We start from the raw sequence: 24454 nt of genomic DNA on the forward strand, positions 1-24454 counted from the left end.
TTCAGTGACACCCCACCGTATGGAGTCCCAGTCCCCGGCAAGGAGGCTGGCTCCACACTCTCCGGGTAAGGGTGTGCTCAGAACGTGGCGGGGGGACTTGCAGGCCAGAAGGGGCGATAAGGCGCTTGCGCATGCTGGGCGGGGCCAGCGCAAGTTACCAAACTGCTGCCTCTAAGGCAACGTGGTGGAAACTTACATCATCCTGAGGCAAACACTTAAGGGAGGCCCAAGAGCTGCTTTACTAAAACTCGGTTGCGGTGATCATGTGACCGGTTTTCCGGATCAACAAGGACTTGAGAAGTATTTTAGTTTCTTCCTGCAAGCAGACTATGCATTTATTTATTTATTTATTTTTTAACGTTTGAGACAGAGCATGAATGGGGGAGGGTCAGAGAGAGGGAGACACAGAATCCAAAACAGGCTCCAGGCTCTGAGCTGCCAGCACAGAGCCTGATGTGGGACTCGAACTCACAGACCGCGAGATCATGAGCTGAAGTCAGCCGCTCAACCGACTGAGCCACCCAGGCGCCCCCAGACTATGCATTTTTTAACATCTTCACCAGAAGGGTCCCTCTTTCAAGTGTCCTCACAACTGACCTCAGCCCGGCACAGAGCCAACTGCACACACATGCCTAACACTGGAAGCTGGATTTCAGAGGCGTTTCCGAACAGCAGCTTGGCTGCTCCGACCGGGAAAGCGCCCGTTTGACACCCAGGGGGTCCAGATGGGGGGACTCAGGAGACCTGGCAGTCCAGAGACCTGGGGCCCGACTGCACCCATTATCAAGGGAATCAGAAATTAGCCGAATTCCATGTCGTTCGGGGAGTGCCTACCAGAGGCACCTCATGTATCGGGCTACCCCCCCCCTCAGCTAGGCCTAGCACCCCGCCCCCCACACAATGTTCTGCAACCTTATTTCGCACAGAGAACTGAAAAAAGCCAGAAGGCTCGGACAGCCTGTCTGGGCAGGTCACTTCCTCAGTTTCCCACTGTAAAATGCCACGTCCCCAACCAGGCGCATTACGAGGGCGAAAGAGCACAGGTGAGGTGCCCATGAACTACAAATGTCACAGCAGCCTGTGGGGTCACCACTACAGGCCAATCCAAGATGCCATGACGGTTTGGCCAAGGAAAGACCCAGAGCACATCCAAAAGCAAACACAACCTCTGAAGGGTCAAGAATCATTCAAATGTAATAATGCAAAGACTAGAAAAAAAAAAAGAAACCTTTATTTACAACCATGGGAGTCCCACAGGAGTACACGAAACACACGTAATGTGCACACACACACACACACAATGAACCTCTGAAGTCAGCACATGCCGCGCCCCTGGCCTCGCCGCGCCCTCACTGCCCTATCCGCACCACCATCACCGTGACGTTGTCCGCCGAGCCCCGCTGCACCGCCTTGTTGGCCAGCCTGTTGCAGGCTGCTTCATAGCGCGCGTCCACTGTGGGCTTCCCTTCTCGGCTCTGGATCTTCTCATCCTACCGGACAGCAAAGGGGCACAGGTGAGCAGGGGATCCGGTCACCCTCCGAGATGTGGTCTCTGAAAGGAGGAACTGCTCCCCAGCCTCCGTCAGGACAGGCAGCAGGACCAAAGGACCGATGAGTCCCCTGGGTGGAGTTCACACAGGAAAAGTGCACTGGGGGGCCGCGGGGAGGAAGCCACGTGCAGCTCGAGCAGCTGGTACTGGGTGAGCTCTTACCTCCAGGCAGGACAAGATGAAGTTGACAGCTTCTTCCGGGGTAAAGACCTTGAAGAGGCCGTCACAGGCCAGCAAAATGAACCTGCAACGGGAAGAAGAAATATAAACGGGTTTTAGCAGCAAACGTTATCAAATGGCTGGACAATGCAGGTAAAACAAATATTTATCCAACTACTCAAAGGCTAAGAATTTTTTTACAACCAATTTAACTTCTATGAGAGGTGGAAACTAGCATTTAGAGCTGTGATACTGTCCATCAAAACTGGACTACCCTTCTGTCCGCCCACAAGATGATTATGGACTAACCCAAACGCTAGGTACTTCTTACATGAACTCGAGGTAAATCGTGGAATAAAAACATCAGGTGTTACGGCAAACACACTGAATTTCCATCACCACGTGACCGTGTAGACACAGACACGAGGGCCTCGAGCCCTCACGACCCTCACAGAGCGCTGCGAGAGTCCAACACGGCAGGCAGGACAACCAGGTACGTCTGTGGTCTGAGAACAGGATCAGGTCCCTTTCAGAGGCCCCCTCCTCTGGACTCCCGAAGGAAGTCCTTGGGAACAAGAGGGTGCAGAGGGGGGCTCCCCACAGCTCTGAGGTGGTCACCCCTCTCTGCTCATGCTAACACCCAGGTCTTGGTTTGTCTTCTGGCCGGGCGCGTCCCCCAGTGTTCAGTGAGCACGCAGGGTGCCTGGAGCCCAGCAGGTGCACGTCCGGGGAGGCTCCCGCCCCGCCCCGCCCCCCTCCCGTGGTGACAGAGCCCGAGTAACTGGTCACACAAAGCCACGACTACAACCCAGAGCAGGGGAGCTGGCACAACGCACGCCACAGGAGGGCCCGGGCAGGGTCTGGAAAACCAGAGGAGGGGCTGGTGGAAGGAAGTGTCCCAAGACCCCAAGGCCGGCAAGCGCACACGGCCCCGCATGAGACGCTGGGCAGGCGGGGCCGTGGGGAGGCGGAGGGAGCAGGCCCACTCCTCAAGGCTCCTCGGGGCTCCTCTTGAGCCTCGGGCCGCCCACCCAACCTTCAACTCCTCGCTGAGGGGCCCTGGCCGTGGCGGGCACGGCGCCATCTTCAGGCAGCTCATCACGGCCGTCTCTTTCTGGCCCCAGCCCGGCGCTGCTTCAACACCTCCCTTCTCCACCAGCCAAACTCCTCAGCATGGAACTCAGGACCCCGCACAACCCGCCCCCTGCCCCCCAGCACCCTGCCGTCATCCTTCGATGCTCTCCGCTACTGTCGCCCGCCCACCCGTCATGCTCTCCTGCTGCAGTGGCGGTGCATCTTCCCTCTGCCGGGAGGCCCTTCTCTCTCCCACAGGGACGTGGCCCAGGTCCCCCAGAGCACCCGTGCTCCCGACACCTGGTGCCAGGACCCCCCCCCCCGGTTAAAAGTGCGCTCACCTCCTGGACTGGGGGACCCGCCAGGGCAGAAAGCAGTCTGTCTGTTCCTGCAGTCAGGCCCAGGCAGTGCCCACGACAGGACTGCTCCACCCACTCCAGGCTCATGACACAAACTGAAGTCGGGAAGGGAAACCGGACCGTGTGCATGCACCCCTGTGCCTGTGGCACGGCCACGTACCTGTCGTTGGGGGTCAGCTGGCAGCGTCTGATGTCTGGCACAGAGGTGACCCCGCAGCGTTTGTACTGCCCGTCCCCGATGGAGCGCGACACCTCCAGCACACCCAAGACACGTCCGTCCCTAAATCGGGGAAACAGACTCCATGTGACAGATCGTGGGTCCACAGTCCTGAGAGGCAGAGGGAAGACGGAGCCCGCGAGTCTGCTCTGACCCGCGCTGCCAGCCCTGAGCCTCAAGGAACACACGCTTGTCTGCACATTCCGTGCTGAATCCTGGGCGCCTCCGCCCCGCGGCACCCGACGGCACGGTACACCCCCTGGCTGGCACGGGGCAGCCCCCGACCCCCAACCTGCTATCTTGCCCACACTCAAGCTGGATGTGACAGGACTGGGTCGGGGCCTAGATCTGCTTTTCTATTTTGTGTTTGCCCTGAAGCCCCTCAGGCCACATCTGAGCCCGCAGCCAGGGTAACAGCTGCCGCAGAAGGACACTTTGAACTTGTACCCAACCGGACTTGGAAAATACCTGAAGGTAACTGTTCCCAGATGCCGAAGCACCGCTTTCTGTACACAGGCTGTGAACGTGGTTTATCTTAACCTGTATCAATTGTAGTATTCTGCACATTAGACTTTTACCCATTCCAATTTTTAATTAATTTATTATTTTTTAATGTTTTATTTTACCTTTGAGAGAGAGGGAGAGACAGAGTACAAGCAGGGAAGGGGCAGAGAAAGAGGGAGACACAGAGTCTGAAGCAGGCTCCAGGCTCCCAGGTGTCAGCACAGAGCCCGACATGGGGCTTGAATCCACGAACTGTGAGATTGTGACCTGAGCTGAAGTTGGACACTTAACTGAGCCACCCAGCACCCCAAGTTATTTACTTTTTGAGAGAGAGCACGAACAAGGAAGGGGCAGAGAGGGAGGGAGAGAGAGAATCCCAAGTAGGATCTGAGCTGTCAGCACAGAGCCCGACACGGGGCTTGATCTCATGAACCTTGAGGTCATGACCTGAGCCAACATCAAGATTTGCACACTTAATCGACTGAGCCACCCAGGTGTCCCTACACGTTCCGTTTTCCAATGAGGCATCCAGAGATGGGGAGGCAACCTAGAAGTGGGCCTGCATGTCTGTCAGCAGGGGAAAGGGCCCCCACTCGATGCCCCCGAGAACAATCCCGATGGGCCTGCGTGCTCTGCGACCTCCGGCAGCTGCAAACCCCTGGGGCCGCAGGCCCTCGCTTGTGAAACCAGAGAAGGCGCACACGAGGGGCGCGTGAGTGCTCAGCAAACGTCAGAGCCGTTCGCAGGGGTCTACAGAGGTTTTCCAAGTGATGGAACATTAGGAAATGCTACGCAGAGATGCTCTGCAGATGGCTGCGGGTGGCAGGAAGTTCCTCACTGGCCTGGGCCGCTGTGTTGGCACCAGAATCCAGTCCGGTCCCGGCCCTTCACTGTGGCCACACCGTCGCCCTCCCGGCGGGGGCCTCCTGCTGGCATCTTTAGTACAATCATGGAAATGAACAGCAAGGGGGACAAAGTGCACAGGAGCAGAGGAAGAGCTGGGTGGGGGGAGGGGCACTCTCAGCCTCCAGAGCACCAACTGGGAAGCCACTCAAAGCGCGAGCCCCACAGGAACCCAAGGAGGCGCTTCTTTGGTGACCTGTGACTAGGTGTGGCCTCCCCCGCCCCAGGCACGAGCCTGGCCTGCGTCGACGCAGCCGCAGGTCCCAAAGACCCGGTCAGTGCCAGCAGCTCTGCACAGAAACCGTATGGGCGCGGGGTGTGAGCACAGCAGGCCCCGCCCCCCGGAAGCACAGCCGTTTTCAGTGTGTCCCACGCACTGCGGGAGCCACAGCAGGGAGCGCCAACGATCACGGGGCCGGAAGAGCCACCTGTACTTCAGAAAACCACGTGGAGAGCTGACCCGCACTCCCACGTGCAGGACAGACGTACGCCAACAACGGACGGGCCGTGTGAAAGCAGGCAGTGAACTCGGGACGCGGGCGACCCCGCACGACTGTCCTCACGGAAAGGGGAGGGACCCAGGTCAACGTGAATGCCGACCGGACGCCGGTTTCCAACCAAGACAGCGCGCGATAGCTGGGGAAGTCGGGATCGGCCAGGAAAGGAGAGAATGCGGCAACCAGAGTTACTCTCTGCGTTCTGCCTGCAACGAACCTTCACACAGGGCAGCCTCACACGTGGCAAAAATGTTCGCTGCTGAATCCAGGCGGTAGATGCTGGAATGTTTTACTATTTTACATTGTTTTCTGTAGGTCTCAAAGTGTCAATAATAGCAGCGGCAGGGTGGGCGTGGAGAAGACAAAGCCGGCCCGCCGCCCTGAGCCACCCTCCCCTCTCTGAGGGGCTCGTCCTGGCCACACCGTCAAACGACATCGCTAAGACACCTCGACACCGCTCTCAATGACGTGGAGCCTGGGGACAGAGGGTAGCCGCCACATGGCTGATACTCCTGTCAGCCACGGGACTGTCAATGTCCAAATTTTTTCAAGGAGTTCGGGCAAAAGCAGAATTTTAAAGTTCTAAGAAAGCCAAAGGAGCTCTCAGAGTTGTGACTCCTCTCCAGAGGCCGTGCACCACTGGCCGGAAGCAGCCTAGAGCAGCAGCGATGGACAGAAAATGCCCCTCTGGGGACAGACGGCCACGGGCCTTCCCGGACCCCTTCCTGCTCTCTCACCCCCCACAGAACATCAAGTCCTAACGGTCATACTGTAAGACCAACCAGAAAACGCCCTGGCCAAACTCCGGTAAACGTCCTTCGGTAGAGAAAAGACGAGGAAAGAAGTCAGCCTCGTCAGCCACCTTCGAGAAACAGCAGATGAAAACCAGAGCGGGCACGCGGTCGTCAAAGGTGTAGACAGAGACGGAGCCGCAGACGGAGCAGGTCGGTGCGGGCTACGAAGAGCTACTGTCTTCACCACTTCAGATTCTCTCCTGGAGAATTTGCCTAAAACTGTGGCTTATTCAGTTGTGACAAATGACAGTATTCAAGAACGTTCCTAGGCACACGGTGCGAAATCCCACAACCTCCATTCCCCTGCTTCCCCGGCTTCGACCTTGGTCGCCTCCCACCACAGACACTGGGGAACATGGCAAGTTCTGCCCTGGGAGGCCCCCCGGCCACGGTGACGGGGAGCACCCGCCAGCCCTGTTACCTGACGTTCCCGCCAGCCTTCTGTATTCTCATCCGCTCCTCATACTGGGTGGGGTTGTGCTCCTTGCTGAGGCTTAAGGCCGCGTGCTTCTGACTCTCCTCATTAAACCGACACAGGATTGCCTGGGAACACGGACAGTCCCATGGTCATGAAGTTCAAATTTACCAGGTGAAGAGAAAGGTTAACAACGGAGTTTCAGTTCAGTCTCCCGCTGACAAACACGAGTTCAGAGCATCAGGCAGCAAAGAAGCGTCACAGAAACCGCGACCAGGGAGAGGGGCTGTGGTGCGGGTCCAGTCTGGCGCCAGCACCGCAGGACAAGCAGCCAGTCGCTGACCCTCCGCAGGCCGCTGCCCTCTAGTCTGCGACACCCAACGAGGGTGAAAGCCCCGGAAGGCGTCGCTACTCCCAAAGTCCGCTGCAGGCAGAGGGGAGGGCAGGAGGGCGGGCTGGCCAAGCGCCTCCATTCGCTGCCACCACTGTGTCCACCACATGGGAACTTCCGGGGAAACCTCAGTCCTGCGGAGCAGGAAGCCTGGAGGACAGGTATGTGCCTGAGGTCACACAGCAGAGCCAGGAGGCAGACAGGATGCAAATTTGGATCAGGCTCAAAGGTTTTGTTCCCCCCCCCCGCCCCCTCCCCAATTTTACTCATGTTACTTGTTATTTAGTCTCAACACACGTGACCTAGGATGGTCTGCTAGAATATCACCAGATAAAACCCACTGCACAGGGACCGTCTGTGATGCTCACTGCTGTCCCCCCAGCGCCTAGTATTTGTGCAGAGCTCACTCTAAACACGACGGGGTGCGGGCAGCGGTCTCCAGGTGCTGCCTGAGAGCGGGAAGGCTCACTTGGTCACCGTGACCGCTGCCGCAGCACCAGGCTCGCTGAAAGAGGTCCTGCCGCGTGGGGAGGGGGGCGGAGCCAGGCGGCAGGGCGCTGCCCTCCAGCTCTAAGCCATCCCCCACCGCTGGGGCCGGGACACTGGCTGCCACCAGTGGGAAATAAGCAGGTTCTCGCCCGCGGTCACGCGGCCTGGGCTCCGGACACGGCATCACCTAGTGCTTCTCCAACTGCCTTTGACTTATTTGGTGTTGAGGGAAGGGCTCGCCCTGTTCCTTCCCAGCCACCTGAAGTCAGAGACATGCAGCTGAGGAATATTCAAGCTGCTTGCACAGAGATGACATTCTGACCCACAGCCCCATGGCGGCAGAGCGTGTGTGCGTGCACGCGCACACACGCACACGCTCCCCAGGGCCCAAGACGGCCCAGAGAGCAAACAGCTCCGGCGCAGCCGCCGGCCCCCTGCCCCGAACGTGGAGTCTGCGGAAGCCCCAGCAACAGCCCCGCAAGAAAGACCTCAGCCCGTCACCACTTCCCACCCCGCTGAGCGCACGCTTCCTGGTGTCGGCCACACCCAGCACCGTCGTCCCCGGGAGCGGCTCCGGAGCCACGTACCCGACTGTCTCCGAGGTTGGCGATGTACAGGATGTTGTCCACGGCCAGGACACACGTGGCAGTGGAGCCATCTTTCCAGGCAGGCTTCCTGGGGGCAGACACGTCAGAAACACGGTCACCGCCGACCAACACCCGCACTTCGAGACTCACTTGCAGAGCTGAATGGTAAGGTCTGTACCCCGATACGCACGTTAGCGGTCAGGAGAGCTCACTCGGTGGCGGGTGACTATCGGAAGACCTCCGCGCGCTCACACACTCGTCTTTATGTGATTACACTTACTGGCTTGAAGCTTGTTTGAGGAACTCTTCGTCAGTATGCTTGAAAGTGTCCAAAAGGCATCTCTTCACGGTTTTCTCTACGCTGACTACGTCTCCTGTTACGGAAGCAACCAGACGACGAACTCTTAAGGGCAAATTCTCCTCCCACTGCCATTTTGTTTCTGTGCCGTGACCAACAACATCCCACTTCCTCGCCCATAAGATAGGGTCAGTGGAGTTTGTTAGCAGTCTCCAGGTGTGAAGGCAAGACACTCACTCACACACACACAGCTCACGCAAGGTGCCATCGCGCAGACGACAAGTCCTACGCCAGGCGCCTACACGGCCCCACCTGCCCACCTCAAGCCCCACTCCCTTCTGCTCCATCTTCAGAGAGCCACTGACGGTTCTCTGCAACGTGACCCGCCTTCCTGATTTACACCGACAGCAAACACCAAGACGAACACGAACCGACTTTGTTCTCAGTCTCACCTTTAGGAAATTTCCTGATCAAGTTCTGATGCAAGTTCTGTGCAGCAAATTTTGAGGCTCGAATTCCTCCGTGTCCATCAAAAACAGCAAAATATGAAACCCGGGTACTGGAAGAATGAATTGTCAGTTACTGAGATTTTCAGAAAGATTGCTCCTGTCCACTAAGGTTTCTAAATCTTATTTCAAACAGTGAGCACCGAAAAGACTGAGGACGCCCCCTGCTAAGACATCAGCCACACTGTCACAATGGAGAAAAAAGACACAACGTTAACTGAGACAAACGTGGAAGTTAACTTTCATGGTATTTTTTATTCTAAGTTCATTTAAGTGATTTCTGCACCCAACACGGGGCTCGAACTCATGACCTGGAGATCCAGAGTCACACTCTTCCGACTGAGCCGGCCGGGCGCCTCAACTTTCATGGCATTTTTAAATTAAAAGTAAAAAACTCAGGGCCTTGGCTGGCTCAGTCAGTGGAGCATGAGACTCCTGATCTCGGGGTTGCGGTTTCGAGTCCCACACTGGGTATAGAGATCACTTAAAAATAATCTTAAAAAAAATAAGTTAAAAACTCACATTTTTCAAAACTCAAGATTAACTGATCTTTCACTGAAGATGAAACTAAAATTCAGAACTTGTATTTAAAACAGATTTCGTTTTAAACCTAACACACCAATACCAGTAACTGATCCAAGACCGTGAAAAATACCTCGGAGAGCGGAGGTAATTCCAGAATGGTCACTCAGACTGACCCAGCAGCTAATTCTCAATGCCCACCTTACCACTTATTCCCCTTTCAAATTCTGCCAGAAAGCTTTCATATACAGAATAAACACCGTTAACGATTTAAAGCATTTCAAGCAGGAATGAAAATGCCCACGGGAAATGACATTCACTCTGCAGAGCTCTTTCTCAAACATGTTTCGAGTTCCTTTTCAACAGAGACCTCATAAGCTGTGACTAAATACCTTCGTCTGGTTCCTAACACACGGTACCTGCTAAGGCACAGTTTAGTGAGCCCAGTGACACCCACTCGCCGGGCTCTCCAGAGGCCTTTCCTGGCTTCAAAAGGAACTCCAAAGCATACCAGTGATCAATGGCCGCCTAACACCAGGGACCGTGCATACACACGTGGTCTTCTCCGCACATGACCAGGTACCAGCAGGGACCATCACTTCCTCACCTGGACAAAAGCCACCGGCACCAATGGCTCCAGCACACTGTCCGTTAATAACAGACTGTGACTGTGGAAACACGGTGGTGCACACACACGTGATCCTTGCCCTAGAGTCCCCCATGTGCACACACGCATGATCCTTGCCCTACAGAGTCCCCCGTGTGCATGTGGGACGTGTGTTAATGACACGCCTTGATGTCCTGCCTTCTGATGTCTTTCCTCCATGCCTCAGAGCTTATCCAAAGGCCTCATTTTAATCTGTACAGTTGCAGGAAAATTTTCCCTGTTCTTCTCCTTGATGCCATTTCTGCTCTTTCTCTTTTGGGCCCTGACCACGACACGGCTCTCCTGGATCACCACGTGCCGCAGAAGGAGCAGCTCCCCCCCTCCACCTACGGGCTCACAGAGTAAGAGCGCTCCCTGCCGGAAGCTCCTCAGACACTGGCAGTCTGTTCCCATTTAACAGGGTTCTCGGCTCTGCCAGAGCCAGGAACAACCTGGGGCCAGACAGCTCTCTGTCGCAGGGCGTCTGGCAGCAACCTGAGCACCCCCGCCCACGTGACGACCAAAAACGTCGGGAAGGGAAGCACTGTGCAAAATCGAGAACCGAGCAGTCCAAGCGACAGGCCACGCTCCTGAAACCTGCCCGCGGAATTCGGGCCAAATGGTCCACAGAGGCCTGCTGGAGCAGGGACACTCACATGAGGGACGATGGGGGCCTGCACTCCTCAGTGATGTCGTTCAGGATGACGTGGGCGTCCTGCATCTCCTCCCGCTCACCCTTCCGCTCAGCCACGTAGCCTTTCAGACCAAAGATCACCGAGGAGGCTGCGGGAAAGAGAACAAAAGGCCAATACAAAACTGTGCTCTTCCCTCCAGAAGCCCTAGTCCCAGAGCAAACGGGGGGGGGGGGGGGGCAGGGGACTCTGGCTGTTTCACTCAGTGATGTCCTAACCGTGCACATGAATAAGCTGCTCCCCTGCAGCCACCTACCTCCCCAGCTGCAATCTGTAACTAAGATCAGACCACTGTTGGACAAGGACGGTCTCTAAAAGGCTGGGCAGTGGGACCGCCTGGGTGGCTCAGGGCATGATCTCACGGTGGTGAGATTGAGCCCGACACTGGGCTCCGCCGCGTTGGGCACAGAGCCCGCCTGGGGTTCTCTCTTGCTCACGCGTGCTCTCTCTCTCTGCCCCTGCCCCACTCTCACACAAACTCCCTCTCTCTCTCAAAAAATAAACAAGAGAAGGCTGAACACTGAAGAGGGAAGTAGCAGACGACAGCAAGTTAGTACTGACAGCTTCGGTTAAGGCATTAACAGCAGAGCAAGGAATGTGCTGTCGTCCCAAACTGGGGCAAGGGATTGTGTGCAAACCCAGTCTTGTCAGTTATCTAATGAGGGCAGAAAAATTCCTAGTTTAGACACATGCATGGAGTTTATCCCAAATGCCCTGCTGGACATGTGAAACTCTATTCCCATGCCTGAGGCTGGTAATGAATTTGAACAAAGAGTAAGACAGTTGCTTCTACTTCAAGTGAGGAAGAAAAGGATAAAGGAGTACACACACCATGGGCACAGAAACCTGCTGACACTGAACGGCCAGGCCTGGTTAAGCTCCTTTTCGGACACCCTAGGGCTGTGTAAACAATAAAACGAGCACGTTGACAGAGCCGTTGCTGGTAAGCACGGTGCTCTTGAGGCTCAAGGCCGTGACCAGCTAACCTACGACCCTGTCCTTAAGCGGGTTAGTAGGCTTCTCACACGTCTCCCAGTGCACCCCACGGCTTTCGCTTGGAAGCTCTGGGGCAAAGGACAAAATGATCGGTATGGTGTGTGAACATCCACGGCTACCTCTCTTTAACTGATACTTTTCATTTCTTCTCCACTCTGACAAGTTACAGAGCTGACTACAAATTTCAACTGGTTTTTCCAGCCTCAGGCTCCTTCTTGGGAAGCTGCCTACTAAGCTGATCACAAATTCAAAGTGCTCAGCAACAGGCTGTGAACAAAGACAGGAGTCAGAGAGAAAGTGGGGGCCCAACAAGCTAACTGTTCACTAGACAAGGTGAAGTCAAAATGACCTGGGTTTTCTAACCCTCGAAGAACAAACGTGGGTTTCCGGCCTGGCCAAAGTTGGGCCAGAGACGAACAGAAAAGTTAGGGGAGGAGGCAAAAGTAAACTCGGAAGTCTGTCTGCAAAAAGAGAACCCTGCCAGTTTCTTAAATACAGACACGAAACAGAAGTGTCCCGAATGGGAAAGCTGAGCTCGTTTTTGCTCTGGGTTGTTTTAAGATGGGAAGTCTAATACATTTGTTTTCAAACTGTCTGAAAACCTTTACAAACTTTCTTTTCCACAAGCTCTTCGCTGCCGTTCTCTTCTTCAGGGGCTCTTCTCTTTGCTCCTTTCCCTTCGTTCTTTACCGTCTGGGACATCGAAGCGTCAAGAGAACCTGGACACGAGGAGAAGCCAGACAGACACAGCTACAGACTGTCAAAGTTCCCAGCCGACCAGGCTCCACCCCAGCCCCAAGACGAAATGACGTGCGGTGCGAGCACTGGGAGAGCGGCAGGCACAGGGATCTCATGGCGAGGACTTGGAGGGGTGGGCAGTGGGCCGGGTGCCCACCAGGAGGGACCACAGGTCAAGATCCAGGTCCTGCTCAGGCCAACTGTGAGAGGATCTGCAAGGAGGGTCGTCAGTGGTAAAAACAGCCCACATTTTGGGGCTGTGACACACACGAGGCTCCATACCCACAGGCCCTTATTAATAGGGAAGTTTCCAAAATCTGCAAAGTGACACGTCCTGAACAAGTCAAGAAAGCATCAAGTGCCCTGAGAGGGTTACAATGAGGTAAATGTCAGGTTTTAAGAACCGTGTATTGCGAAAGGCCAAACAGGACCACTGAAGCCATTCACACTTGCAGAGGGATGAGTCTGTACTCAAGCCAAAAAGCTAAGAGCACCTGCAGGGTGCGTGCGTTTTGGAAGGAGAAAAGTCTAGTCTCAAGTTAAGGCAAGTGACTTGACCTCCCCGCCTCGGTTTCTCGACCCGTAACACAGGGAGAACACTGTCATCTCGGAAGGTGGGGACGAGGTAAGTAGAAGCATTTATCACAGTGCCTGGGTCATCACGTACCCAATAAATGGCAGCCGTTGTCATAGTAGGCAGCCCTAAGTATCCTCTGCATTTCAGTATAAAAGCATGTGACCATCTACTCAATTATCCTTCACCAGACATTTCTGAGTACAGAGGAAGGGAAGAAAATGTCCCTGCAGAGTCAATTACTTGCAAAAGGACAGATATCTGCAACAGCAGGACATAACACACACCCTGCCCCACATAGTAAAGCACGTTAACTGAGAAAATTTCACTAATGTTTCCAATATACTTTCCCCCAAGGTCTTTCCGGTAGCCTCCTGTCACGTACTATTTATCCCAGCTTTCCTGGTGCGTATGTAAAACAAGCTTCCTCTCTTTTAACTCGCAAAACAGAGACATTTTTATAGCTTTGTTACTAACTCCTAATTGAATCACTTGTAGTCAGAGAATGTGGTCTGTATATGAAATCAATTCATTAGTGGGACTTACTTTATGGCCTAGAATGTAGTCGATTTTGTATACGGTGAATATGTCTTCTCAAGAAATTCAATATATTGGATGCAAGGTTAGATTCTAAATCCGAAAAAATCAAGCCTGTTAATAATGGTGCAAAATCTTCTAAGTTGTTACTAGTTGATTGTCCTTTGTCCTGGGAAGAACTAAGACACAGCTATGTTGAATTTTCTTTTATTAAACCTGTAAAGAGCCCTGTTAAGTTGATGTTTGCACGCACTGACTTTCATTGTAAGACTGCTGTCCTTATAGGCAAGGTTTCAGGTTTAACTGTGAATGAGAGAATGCTGTGGTGTTTTAGTAAAGCCCCGAAAACCTGAGAATTCTCACATTAGAGGCCTGTAATAACTTGTTCTAAATACAGAACTATGCTAACTTAATCCATACATTCTAGACCAACCCTGATTATTTTTATGTAATGAATTAGTAACACAAAAGATCGACTTGAAAATCAGCAGCAAGTGTTGTACTTGACGACATAAGGAAGGTATTTACACCAGCAGATAACTGCAGGTGAAAATAGACAGCCTGCCCCCCCTGTCCCCTCACTCTTGTCCTGTGGCCCCCTGTCCTGCCCTCACTTAGAGTGATTCCACGTGAGAAGTCCTCGGTGAGACACAAGAGGAGACTCATCACTGTGACCACTGACCGGAACCTGCTCTTTTCTCCCCTTCGACCTAACTGGGATGTAGAAAGGAGAAAACATTTCCAGGAACAGGTAGAACCAATGTGAACAGGCTTGGCAAAAATGAAATCAAATCAATAAAGGTTCTTGAGAAAAAATAAGGACTGAATGAAAATAACCAGCTAAGGTTTCAAGAAATTCCAAGAAAACTCCTGCACATGGTCTGTACTAGTTACTAAACCAGTGTCATTCAGACTGTATTTTCTTGAGATCAAAATTCTTTTTAATGTAGGTGCATTAAAAGAGAAGACTATCTGTTTTTATAGGTTCAGGGATATTAAAAACATTTTAACTATGTCATATATTCAGAGACTTCTGCTGAATGAATACACTGGAGTCTGTCACTAACAGAGGCAGAGACGGATTGTTTTTTTTTTTTTTTTATAAAATGTTAAAAACAAAGTTTAAATGACTAAGCTCTTAATTCTTAAAGTCAGTTGCAAGAGGTGGAACCCCAAGAAGTAAACAATAATCACCAAAAAGTGATGCTGTATATAATCTTTTTGTTTCCACCCGATGGTGCCTATTTCTTTTGTGATTTTAATAAATCTCATGCTGTATGCTGGTTTCATGTCATCCTAAGCTCTGTGGAATCTATTAATAAATACATTTTACATAAGGATACAATTTTTATGTATTATTTCCATTGGCACATTGAACCTTTTCCCTCCCACTTACCTGAATCCCCACTGCTGGCTGGTGGGAGATCATCAAAAAGCAAAGGTCCCCCTGATCCTGAAACACAGCAGAACACTCAGTGAGCCCACAAAACCTGGGGGAGGCAAGAGCTTCAGAATCCATCCCACCAGGACACCTACGCAGGTCAATGAAATCATCTCAAAACTCTCGTGTCAATCCAGTGGCAACTCATACTTCGGTAAATAATGGCTCGAACCTATTTTATTTTAAAGTCCTATCAATCAAAGGAAACAAAAATCTGCCTGAAAGAGTTAAATCTGATTTCAGCTGGTAAAGTAAACACTCAAATGAACCGGAGGAAACTGCTCAACGTTTTTATGCAGCTCCTCAGGGCTAGCGACTAGTGGATTTTTCTGCCTTACCTGATGCCATGGATTCAAAACTTAAGACAGTCCAACACCTAAAACATCTGTGTGTTGAAAATGGGGGAAAGGGAGAAAGATTTGAGACAACTACAACCCCAGGATGACACGTTGACACACACCTGGGAGAGCCTGAAGACTGTACCTGAGTCAGTACTGCTGGCCGGAGGGAGGTCGTCGAAGAGCAGAGGTCCCTTCTGAGCTTCTTTGCCTACAACACAGAGCACCTGCTTAAAGAGCATCTGGTCACCGGCCAGGACACATTTTCGGGGGCGGGGGGGGGGGGCACCTTCTGAGATGTTTACTATTAAGTTCAAATTTTCTCCTTGTTGGACAAACTTTTTAAAAGTATTTTCTGGACAGCTATTTAACACGGACATTTGCTTCCAACAGTTACAGTCAACAGAAAAGCAATGAAAGACGACCCAACTGGCATTTGAAGGGCCACTGGGTATTTTGAGGAAAACAAATATTTTTTTTCTCAATAATTTCATGCCTGAAAGCAACAAACGCTTAAAAACCTTTCTTTAGAAATAAATCCTGGGAAGAAAAATACGGATTCTAGGCCAAGAAAACAATTATTGGGTCCCTCAAGATAAAACTTCAAAGACAGAGGGACTCTTCCAAGATATGTGGTCTTCAAAAGTCCTATTTCAATAGCATTCTGAACTGACCACCAAATAGAAGGTCAAACAAATGAGCACAGAGAAGGTGAGGGGCTGAAGGAAGCAAATCGGTGTTAACCTGGCATCCCCAGCAAGTGTCCACGTCAATTACCATCTATGGAGAAAATGAGGAATTTCAGATACTCCAAGACAATAAACTCAGCGGAAAGCCAGGGAAATTTTTTATCTAAAACTCTGAAGATTTACACACCAAAAGTACCTGTCTTAAATGCTATATACTCCATTATCCCTTTCCACATAAAATTTAACCACCGTTCCTTATTCTTCAGCTTTCCCCAAATTTCTAAGTAAGCTATTAAACACTTGAACGGTGTGTGTGTGTGTGTGTGTGTGTGTGTGTGTGTGTGTAAGGGCTGAAGACGCAGGTGTGCACAATCCCATCCTGCATTTGGCCCCCTCTGGTTCCTCGGAGTTCAGGTACAGAAATGTCCTCATTTCACAACCAGTTCAATTGTAAGCTCCAAAAGGCTCCGTAGCGTCCTTTTGCCTCTATGTAGAAACGAACTGGGTATCAATCCTACTCTTTTAAAAACAAAAGTTTAAATTAAAATACAGAAACTCCAAGGAAAGAAGTATCTTCAGGAGTTTTTAGGCCAAAAGTACCTTAAATACCTGATAAATTTCTGATTTAACAAAAAGTAGTAACTCTTCTGCTTTACAGCCTAATTCAAATGGGAAATGTCTATTTCATTAAATTATACCGTTCTCCCTCAGGATTTCCCAAACTAACTGCAAATACTACCGTTTATCTCACACATGACATAAACACCCTACAGAACGTATTCAAAAAGCAGCATCGCCAGGCCATTAAATGGCATGCAGAATGACCACTTAGCCAACAGTCCTCCTCCCAGGATCCCTAATGTTCCGACAGGGCACTTCCAAGAGGAACCCAGACCACACTGTGTCTGAGCCTCAAACGCCCATTCTCCTAACAGACTCCAAATGCAGAACAGGCACACTGCATTCAGTGGGGCCCGAGGGCCAGGCGTCTCAGGAGAGAGAACATTACAGGGAGGAGGCCGACCTGAAAAGCAACCCAGCCTTCCGCTGGGGCCAGGTCAGGTTTTCGTTTCTGAATTAAACTGCCCATCTGAATCAGGTCCCTCTACTGCCACTGTCCAATGGGGAAGTCCTCCCTCCCCAGGCAAGACATTTTCAGTTCTTGCAAGCCTTCCTCACAACAGCACTCCCAGCACAGCCCCGGCCTGGCCTCTACCCCGTGGCTACAACTCCGACGCAGTGCACGGATCTGAGCACCACCCCAGGCAATGGCCCATCTCCACGGGCTGAATCGAACGTGCTTCTCCACTCCTCCTCACTCTGGGATACTGGAATACCGTAAGTGCTATTTCAATTAAACATGAGAGCATCTCATTTCTTTTGGCCACAGCTGAGAATGGCTTGTAAAAATAATGAACATTTACTGCCTTCCAGGCACTATTCTGTATTCTAGCACTCTATCTATCTTCAATGCAGCAATCCTTACAACAGTTTTACAAGGTGAGTACCATTACTGTGTTCCTCATGGATGAGGAAACTGAGGCAATCAGGCGCAATAATGCCCAAGGGAAAGCCTGTAAGGGGTGGGGAGTCCAAGCCAGGCAGCCTGGTTTCCCAGCCCATGCTCTTGTGAGGTGCCACACTGCCTCCACACGGCATCTCATTTAACCCTTCCAACAACCCCACGAACACAATCTCGAGGCTCTAGATCTCTGGAATACGTCGCTGAAAGGATCAAATAGCTTGCATTTGGATTCTTAAAAAAAAAAAAAAAAAAAAATCTGTGGGGTATCTGGCTGGCTCAGTCAGTAGAGTATGCAACCCTTGGTTTCGGGGTTCTGAGTTCAAGCCCTATGTTGGGTGTAGAAATTACCTACAAATAAAATCTTAAAAAAAATTATGGGGGCGCCTGAGTGTCTCAGTCGGTTAAGAATCTGACTTCGGCTCAGGTCATGATCTCGCGGTTCATGAGTTCCAGCCCCACATCGGGCTCTGTGCTGACGGTTGGGAGCCTGGAGCCTGCTTCCAATTCTGTGCCCCCCCCCCCCCCACTCTGCCCCTCCCCTGCTCACGCTCTCTCTCAAAAATAAATATACATTAAAAAAATTTTGTTTTTAAATCTGTAAGTCACAGATGCTGTAACAAAAACTGATCAGCCAGAATCTTACATTCTATTTTGGATAAATAGTAATTCAAAGTATTTGGGGCTGCAATAATTAAGACAAATGTGACTGTGACCCAAAACTTTGGAAGAAGGCCCCCCAGAATTCTAAATACAAGAACTTAATGAAGAATGAGACAAGGCTAAGGACTGTTTTTCTTTACAGTTAATCTCACCTAGGGTTTTTTGTTTCGAGTCATCTACATTCTGAAGCTGAGAAAACTACTTTTGGGTGGATCATATTCACATCAGCTAACGGCTGCCGTGCGCACTAAAGCAACAAGAAGGTCAAATATTTCGCTTCAACTGTTCTCTACACCTGAATCTTTTCAGGCTCAAATGCAATGTACCACAGAAGCATCAGAAAAAGCCCCCACTCTGCGCCCCCCCCCCCCCACAGTAACAGGAGCGTGCACGTTCCACTTTCTTTCAGGCTGATGCCCTTGTGCACGAGCATTCTAACTTCTAGAAGGCAGAAGCATACTGCACACAACAGCACACACACCCTTGTTCATATAAGCCCTCGGGGCTCGTTCTAGCTAGCACACCTGGGTCGAATTACTCTTCCTGACAGCTAGGTACTGTCGGGGGGGGGGGGGGGGGGGGGGGCGGGTCGTCCAGTTCCCTTACTGGTGGGCACGCAGGCCGATTCCAGTGTCCCGCAGGACCAACAATGCCACAGCAAACCACCGACGTGTCCCCTACCTAATGTGCTAGACTGCTGCTCAAAGGGTATGAGCGGTTTAAGCCTGGCAGATGCCAACATTCGTTCCCCAAAAGCTGTGGTAACTTCCACTCCCAACACACTTCACGAGAATGTCCGTTCCTCTCCATCCTCACCGCCATGTTGACAAATTTCAATGTGATGGGTGAAAACATGGAACCATCAGTGATGTGCTATTCCTTTCCCCAGTGACTGAGGAAGCGCAGCTCTGGTTCCAGCTGCTGGTCATTCGCATCTCTTCTTCCATGAACTTCCATGAATGGCCTTTGACCATTTTCAAATGGGTTATTTGTCTTTTTTTCTTTTTTTTTTAGAGAGAGCATGCATGCAAGTGGGGGAGGAACAGAGGGAGACAGAGAGGAAGGGGGGGAAGAGAAGGGAGGAGGGGGGAGAGGGGGAGAGAGAGAGAGAGAGACAGAATATGAATCTTAAGCAGGCTTCATGCCCAGCGCGGGGCTCGATCCCACGACTCTTCCCAGAACCCAAGAGTCGGCTCAACCGACTAAGCCACTCAGGCACCAAAGTCTTTTTTTATTATTACTGCGTATGAGCCTTTCATTTATTAAGGCTCATTAGTAATGTGTACTTAAATTATTTTCTGTTCATCTTTTGCCTTTGTGGTTATTTTGTCCCTCAGAATTTTTTATTTTTACATAGCTAAATCCACTTTAATTTTTTATGAGTTTTTTCCCTTGCTTATCGCTGAAGTTTTATAATTAAAGTCTTTTCTTCCCTAGTATCTTAACCTTTATTCTACATTTAGGTCTCTAGGTTTTTTCCCAAGAAATATCCTTAAGACAGACTGTCCTGCAGTATTTACCTAGTCCCCACAGCTGACCGTCCGTTTCAAAGCATACTGGCGTAGCAACCTAGTAAGTGAAAGAACCACCCTATAAAACTGAAACCAGCTTACTGCCAAAGCAACTTTAAACCAGGACACCTTTAACTTGTTTGGATTATCAATTATAAACTGTTGACCTTAAAGACATCAAGTGAGCTCTTTCAGGAGTATGATACAGCAGAGAAGTTTCACTCCGGTCTGACATGGACATACTTCCTCTTTTCGACAAACCCTCTACACACAAAAGACTGGATTCACTCAGCAATCTAATCTGTAAGGGGAGTGAAAACTAATAATTTAGCACAAAATCTGAAAACATTTAATGCGTTCCTTCTACATGTTTCTTCAGATCATAAAAATTAAAAGGCTTGGAGGCAGGAGCATTAGATGGAATGTCTAAAACAACAACAACAAAAATCAAAGAGCTACTTAAACAAAATACACTTGATGTGAGCTGAGCAGTGTGAAATTTCCTACCTTCTCACAAAATCCAGTTAAGAGTGCATTTTTATTCTCTTTTAGATAGCTGCTGAAATTCACAGTTCATTTACTAACTAACATCCACTAGGCACTGACCATGTGCTACACCTGTGCTAAGCACCTTACATGTAGTTCTCTCTCTAATCCATGAGCTCACAGAAGGAGCCAGCAATCCTATTTTACAGATATGGGGAACGGCCACAGAAGGCAGTTAGTGGATTTGAAACCAATTTGACTACATGTCCAAAACCACTCTTCTCCAGGACTGTGAAAATGACTAGTCTTTTACCGGTCCCTGCATTAGCTCAGAAATCTGTGGCACCTGGACATCATATGTGAGGGTCACGATGATGCAGTTTTGCCTCACCTTTCCATACACTGTATTATTTTTTGTAATGTTTCTTTATTTGAGAGCGAGAGAGCACCCACACATGTGCAGGGGTGGGGCAGAGAGAGCGAGACACAGAATCCGAAGCAGGCTCCAGGCTCCGAGCGGTCAGCACAGAGCCCGACATGGGGCTCGAACTCACAGATGGCGAGATCATGACCTGAGCCAAAGTCAGATGCTTAACTGACTGAGCCACCCAGGCACCCCTCCATCCACTTTATGAAACCAACCTTATTTTCCTTTCATGTACTCCATTAATTTTATCAGTCAATACCACAGATTTTCTAAAACAAAATATGGTGTTCAAATTAATTTTTCAAAAATCACAGTATGTCCACAAGATAGTGAAATCAGAATCTGTTCTTGTTCAAGCGATTTCAACCTGTTAACTCTCATGTTGTCAGTTTTAACCAACTACGCGTCCAGAGAACTTTGGATCCCAATTCTTACCACTCACTTTACTGCTTATCCCGCTCAGCTTCTGGCCATCTACAAATTCAGAAAGCATGCCTTCTTTGTTTTTAAAGCTATTTTAAAAAATATACTCAGCCAAGCAGGGCCTGGGCAGTGTCAGTGCCCTTCCCACAAGCAGGGGGCAGTTTACTCATCCAGGGAACAGGGGTTTAAACACTTTGCAGCCCCTTTGCCACCCTGGCATCTCAGCCAGGGGTTGGAGACACCCTCCCCCCCTACCCTGGATTTGGTGGCAAGCTGCCAAGTACCAACTTGTAAGCCTTCTGAGTGGTCAGATTTTGTATCACCTAAAGGGTGCCCTCCCCTGAGCAAATTAATTTCTGGTAAAAAGTCACAGTTGTTTTTGTTTTTTTTTTTTTTTTTTTTTTAAATGATAGGCTTACAGGCACATCCGCAAATCCACACTCTGCCCCAAACATACTCAGAGAGAAGGTATATTCCATCAACGGGGTTTAAAAAAAAAAAAAAAAAAAAAAAAGACTGCACACACCAGGCCAGAGCTTTTAACCCCAACTAGAACAATTTGGGAAGTGAATGGTCGAGTTGAGCACACAGGCTCAAAGACAGTTATTCAGATGCTTCTGTACCATCAGAATGGTAAGTGGGGAAGAGTTAACGGTGCCATTACTGGGAATGATGGCCCCATAAAGGCTGGCCAGACGGTTCACGTGCCACAAGCCAGAATCCAGGCCTGGCGCAGGGCAGGACCACCCCTCCTTAAGAGCCCCAAGTTCACCACTCCTCCACACTAGTATGTTCACGCAGACCGGAGAACTGAATGCCGCCGCCCGATGGCTCCCTTGCCTAGACACATCACAAGTCCACCCAAGCTCAGAGGCCCCATCCCAGCACCGCCTCCTTCCCCAGCGTTTCTGGATGGACTACAATCACTCCTCCAGGCCCTGCGGCATTTCCCACGGTCGCTAACTTTTGCCAGTTTTAATTATAATCACTTGCATTCCCGTTTAAGCTCTCTGCAGGCAAAGACTGGAGCTCGCTGTACACCCCCCTATTCCCCACGACAGTAGTTTCCAAACCACAGTCTCCAGACTTCTGCCACACTGGCCAAAAGCCCCTGGGGATTTAACCACACAGATGCAGGACCCTACCTTGGCGGCTTTCCGATTTAGTGGACGGAGGCAAGCCTGGAAATCTGAACTTGTTTTCAAAGTTTTCCAGGTCTTCTGCCACCGAGTTAGGCTTAGAAAGGAGGCCCTATAGAGTGGAGCGTCTCCCTGATCGTCCCCGCGTGTGAAAGCACTGATCAGCCTCGCCGAGCGAAACCCGGGGCGGCCACAACGCCTAGGATGCGCTGGGCTAACAAAGGCCTGGTCCCAGGCCGCTCGAGCGCGGCGGAGCTCACACCACCGCGATGAGAACACGCACAGCCGCCGAGGCCCGGGCGCAGCCGATGCGCGCACCTGCGCCGGTGCTCTGGCCTTTGGGGAGACGGGGGACGTCGTGGGGCCCGGGGAAGGAGGGAAGAAACTACTGAGAAAAGTAAAATCCTAAGAGCGCTGGGAACGAGCCCTCCCTCTGGGCGTCAGAAACGCGAAGGACCGCGCCGCTGGTTGCTTCGGCGTCGGGGGTGGAACCAGAGCGGACCGCAGCCCCGAATTTGCGGCCCGGCCGCAAGGACAGCGGCGGGGAGTCGGCCGCCAGGCCGCGAGGCCGGGTGGTGCGCGCGGGGCCCCGGGCTCGGGCCGACCCTCCGCCGCCGCACGTGCGGGCCGCACACAAAGGACGCGGCGGCCCGCGGCCGGCTCCCGGGCCCGCCCTTGTGCCTGCGCAGCCGACATGGCGGAGACGCGCCGGAGCGCCGCGGGGCCCGCCGCCCCGGCCCGGCAGGCCGCGCTCGCCCCCGCTCCGCCCCGCCGCCCGCCTCAGGCGCCGCGGGCCTCCAGGCCGCCGCCGCGCGCCCTCCCCTGGCCGGCCGGGCGGCCACCCGCTTACCGGCAGCCGGGCGCGGCGAACGCTCGGGCTCCGGCAGGTCCCCGAAGAGGTCCATGGCCGAGACTGGGCGGCAGCGGCGGCGGTGGCGGCGGCAGCGGCGGTCGCGCAGCCCGAGGGCGGCGGCGGCAGCGGCGGCAGCGGCGGCGGCGGGGCGGTGGCGGCCCGGGCGCCGTCAATCACCCGAAGGCGGGCCCGGAACACCACCAATCGGCGCGCGGCGTGGCGCGGCCACCCCAGAGTCCCGCGCGCGGGTGGGCGGGGCGGCGCGCATGCGCCGAGGCTGATTTCGCCCTGGCGGGCGGAGCCGACGTCGCGGCAGCCACGTTCCCGGCAGGCGGCGGGTCTGGCTCTTCCTGCTGTCCTCCGGTAGGGCGTCCGGTGCCAGGAAGCCGGCCTGGGGAGAATTGCCGAAGCTCAGGGGACCAGCGTAGTGGGCACTCTTGTCCGGGAAGGCGTTCCGTGCCGTAGCCCTCACACCGCCTCGGTCGGCGCTGACCCCGAAGCCCGGGGAAGTGCGGGGTGTGGAGGGCGTGTTCCCTCGACCTGTCTGCCCCTGTCCGCGCTCCTGGGGGGCGGGAAAGACGGCGTTTCCGTGACGCCGGGGCTCTGTCCCGCGACCGCCAGCCCGCACGCAACGAGGCCTCGGCGTTCCCCTACCCAGTACACACAATTTGAGCTAACGTGGACATCAGGCTCTGGCGGGGGAGGAAAATGAGGCCCCTCTGATTATGTCTGAACTCAGACAAAATGTGAACGTAGTCCAAGCCACGAGCCCTGCCTAATACGAGTGACTGCTGCTTCTGGACCGATCATAGATTTAGCTGTGTCTAATCTTCCTGCCTGTCAGAGAAGATCGATTAAGGCATCCTGTCAGGGCATCTCTTCCTCTTGTTGACATTTTTTTCAATCCAGAGCAAAGCCCCCATCCTTAAAATGTTTCCCCAAATTACCGGCCACGCATCCCAGTCTGCTAAGTACTTTCCAACATCTGACCACTGACGTTTCCAGGGTGGTAGTCTCCCTCCCTCCTTCCCTGCGATGAGTAGGAAACCCAACTTGTTTCCATTGCAGGGGTATTCCTGGTGATGTCTGGCTTTAGGACTTTGAAGGGCCCAGCGAGCCTTCACGCCTCTCTCTTGCAGGACTGCTCACTCCTCGCCCTCCTCAGAGAAATGCGCCTCCCTCACAGCAGGAATACTCTGCAGTAACAATACTCACAGCCTCCCATGTCCTTGCCTCTCATGCACAGGGCAGCGGACCCCAAGCCAGCTTGATCTCCTGACTTCTCCAAAACAGCTCTTGCTAAGCTCTCCAGTAATTTCCCACTCCATTGCTAGATGCGACTGACCTTTCTAGTCATCTTACACGAACCCCAGCAGCATTGACACGTTGGCCACTTCTTGACTCGCAAGACACGTCGTCGTCGCTCTCCTGGTTTTATTTCTGTTCTCTGACTGCTCTGTCTCTGCCTCCTCCACAGGCCCAAGGTCTTCTGCCTGGCTGTTCGTGGATGCAGT

General features: G+C 52.2%; 1 protein-coding gene across 3 annotated transcripts; it reads right to left on the reverse strand.

Moving 5' to 3' along the window:
- Positions 1-1212: 1212 nt before the first annotated feature.
- On the reverse strand, positions 1213-23100 carry ILKAP (ILK associated serine/threonine phosphatase). 3 transcript variants are annotated; one of them, XM_086720088.1, is made up of 12 exons: positions 22938-23098; positions 15373-15438; positions 14845-14901; positions 12202-12318; positions 10568-10694; positions 8690-8796; positions 8220-8313; positions 7940-8027; positions 6479-6600; positions 3303-3422; positions 1713-1794; positions 1213-1490 (listed from the first exon to the last, which is right to left on the reverse strand). In XM_086720088.1, exons 1-12 carry the CDS (start codon positions 22990-22992, stop codon positions 1350-1352), a joined length of 1176 nt encoding a protein of 391 aa, XP_086576214.1. In that variant the 5' UTR covers positions 22993-23098; the 3' UTR covers positions 1213-1349. The 3 variants fall into 3 exon arrangements, with proteins under 3 accessions (XP_086576214.1, XP_086576215.1, XP_086576216.1); XM_086720089.1 differs by lacking the exon at positions 12202-12318 and having other exon boundaries at positions 22938-23100; XM_086720090.1 differs by lacking the exon at positions 22938-23098 and having other exon boundaries at positions 15350-15430.
- Between the last annotated feature and the right edge of the window lie 1354 nt (positions 23101-24454).

This window comes from Puma concolor, chromosome C1, assembly GCF_028749965.1.
Source record: "Puma concolor isolate L17-30 chromosome C1, mPumCon1.1.hap2, whole genome shotgun sequence".
NCBI lineage: Eukaryota > Metazoa > Chordata > Mammalia > Carnivora > Felidae > Puma > Puma concolor.

What these genes read in the sequence shown, in the direction of transcription:
- ILKAP (XM_086720088.1), bottom strand. Translation starts at nt 22,992, where the DNA reads ATGGACCTCTTCGGGGACCTGCCGGAGCCCGAGCGTTCGCCGCGCCCG. An exon ending in CTCAAACAAGCTTCAAGCCA is followed by an intron (nt 8,028 to 8,219) that starts GTAAGTGTAATC and finishes GTCTGCCCCCAG; the next exon opens with GAAGCCTGCCTGGAAAGATG. An exon ending in TCATCTTGTCCTGCCTGGAG is followed by an intron (nt 1,491 to 1,712) that starts GTAAGAGCTCAC and finishes GCTGTCCGGTAG; the next exon opens with GATGAGAAGATCCAGAGCCG.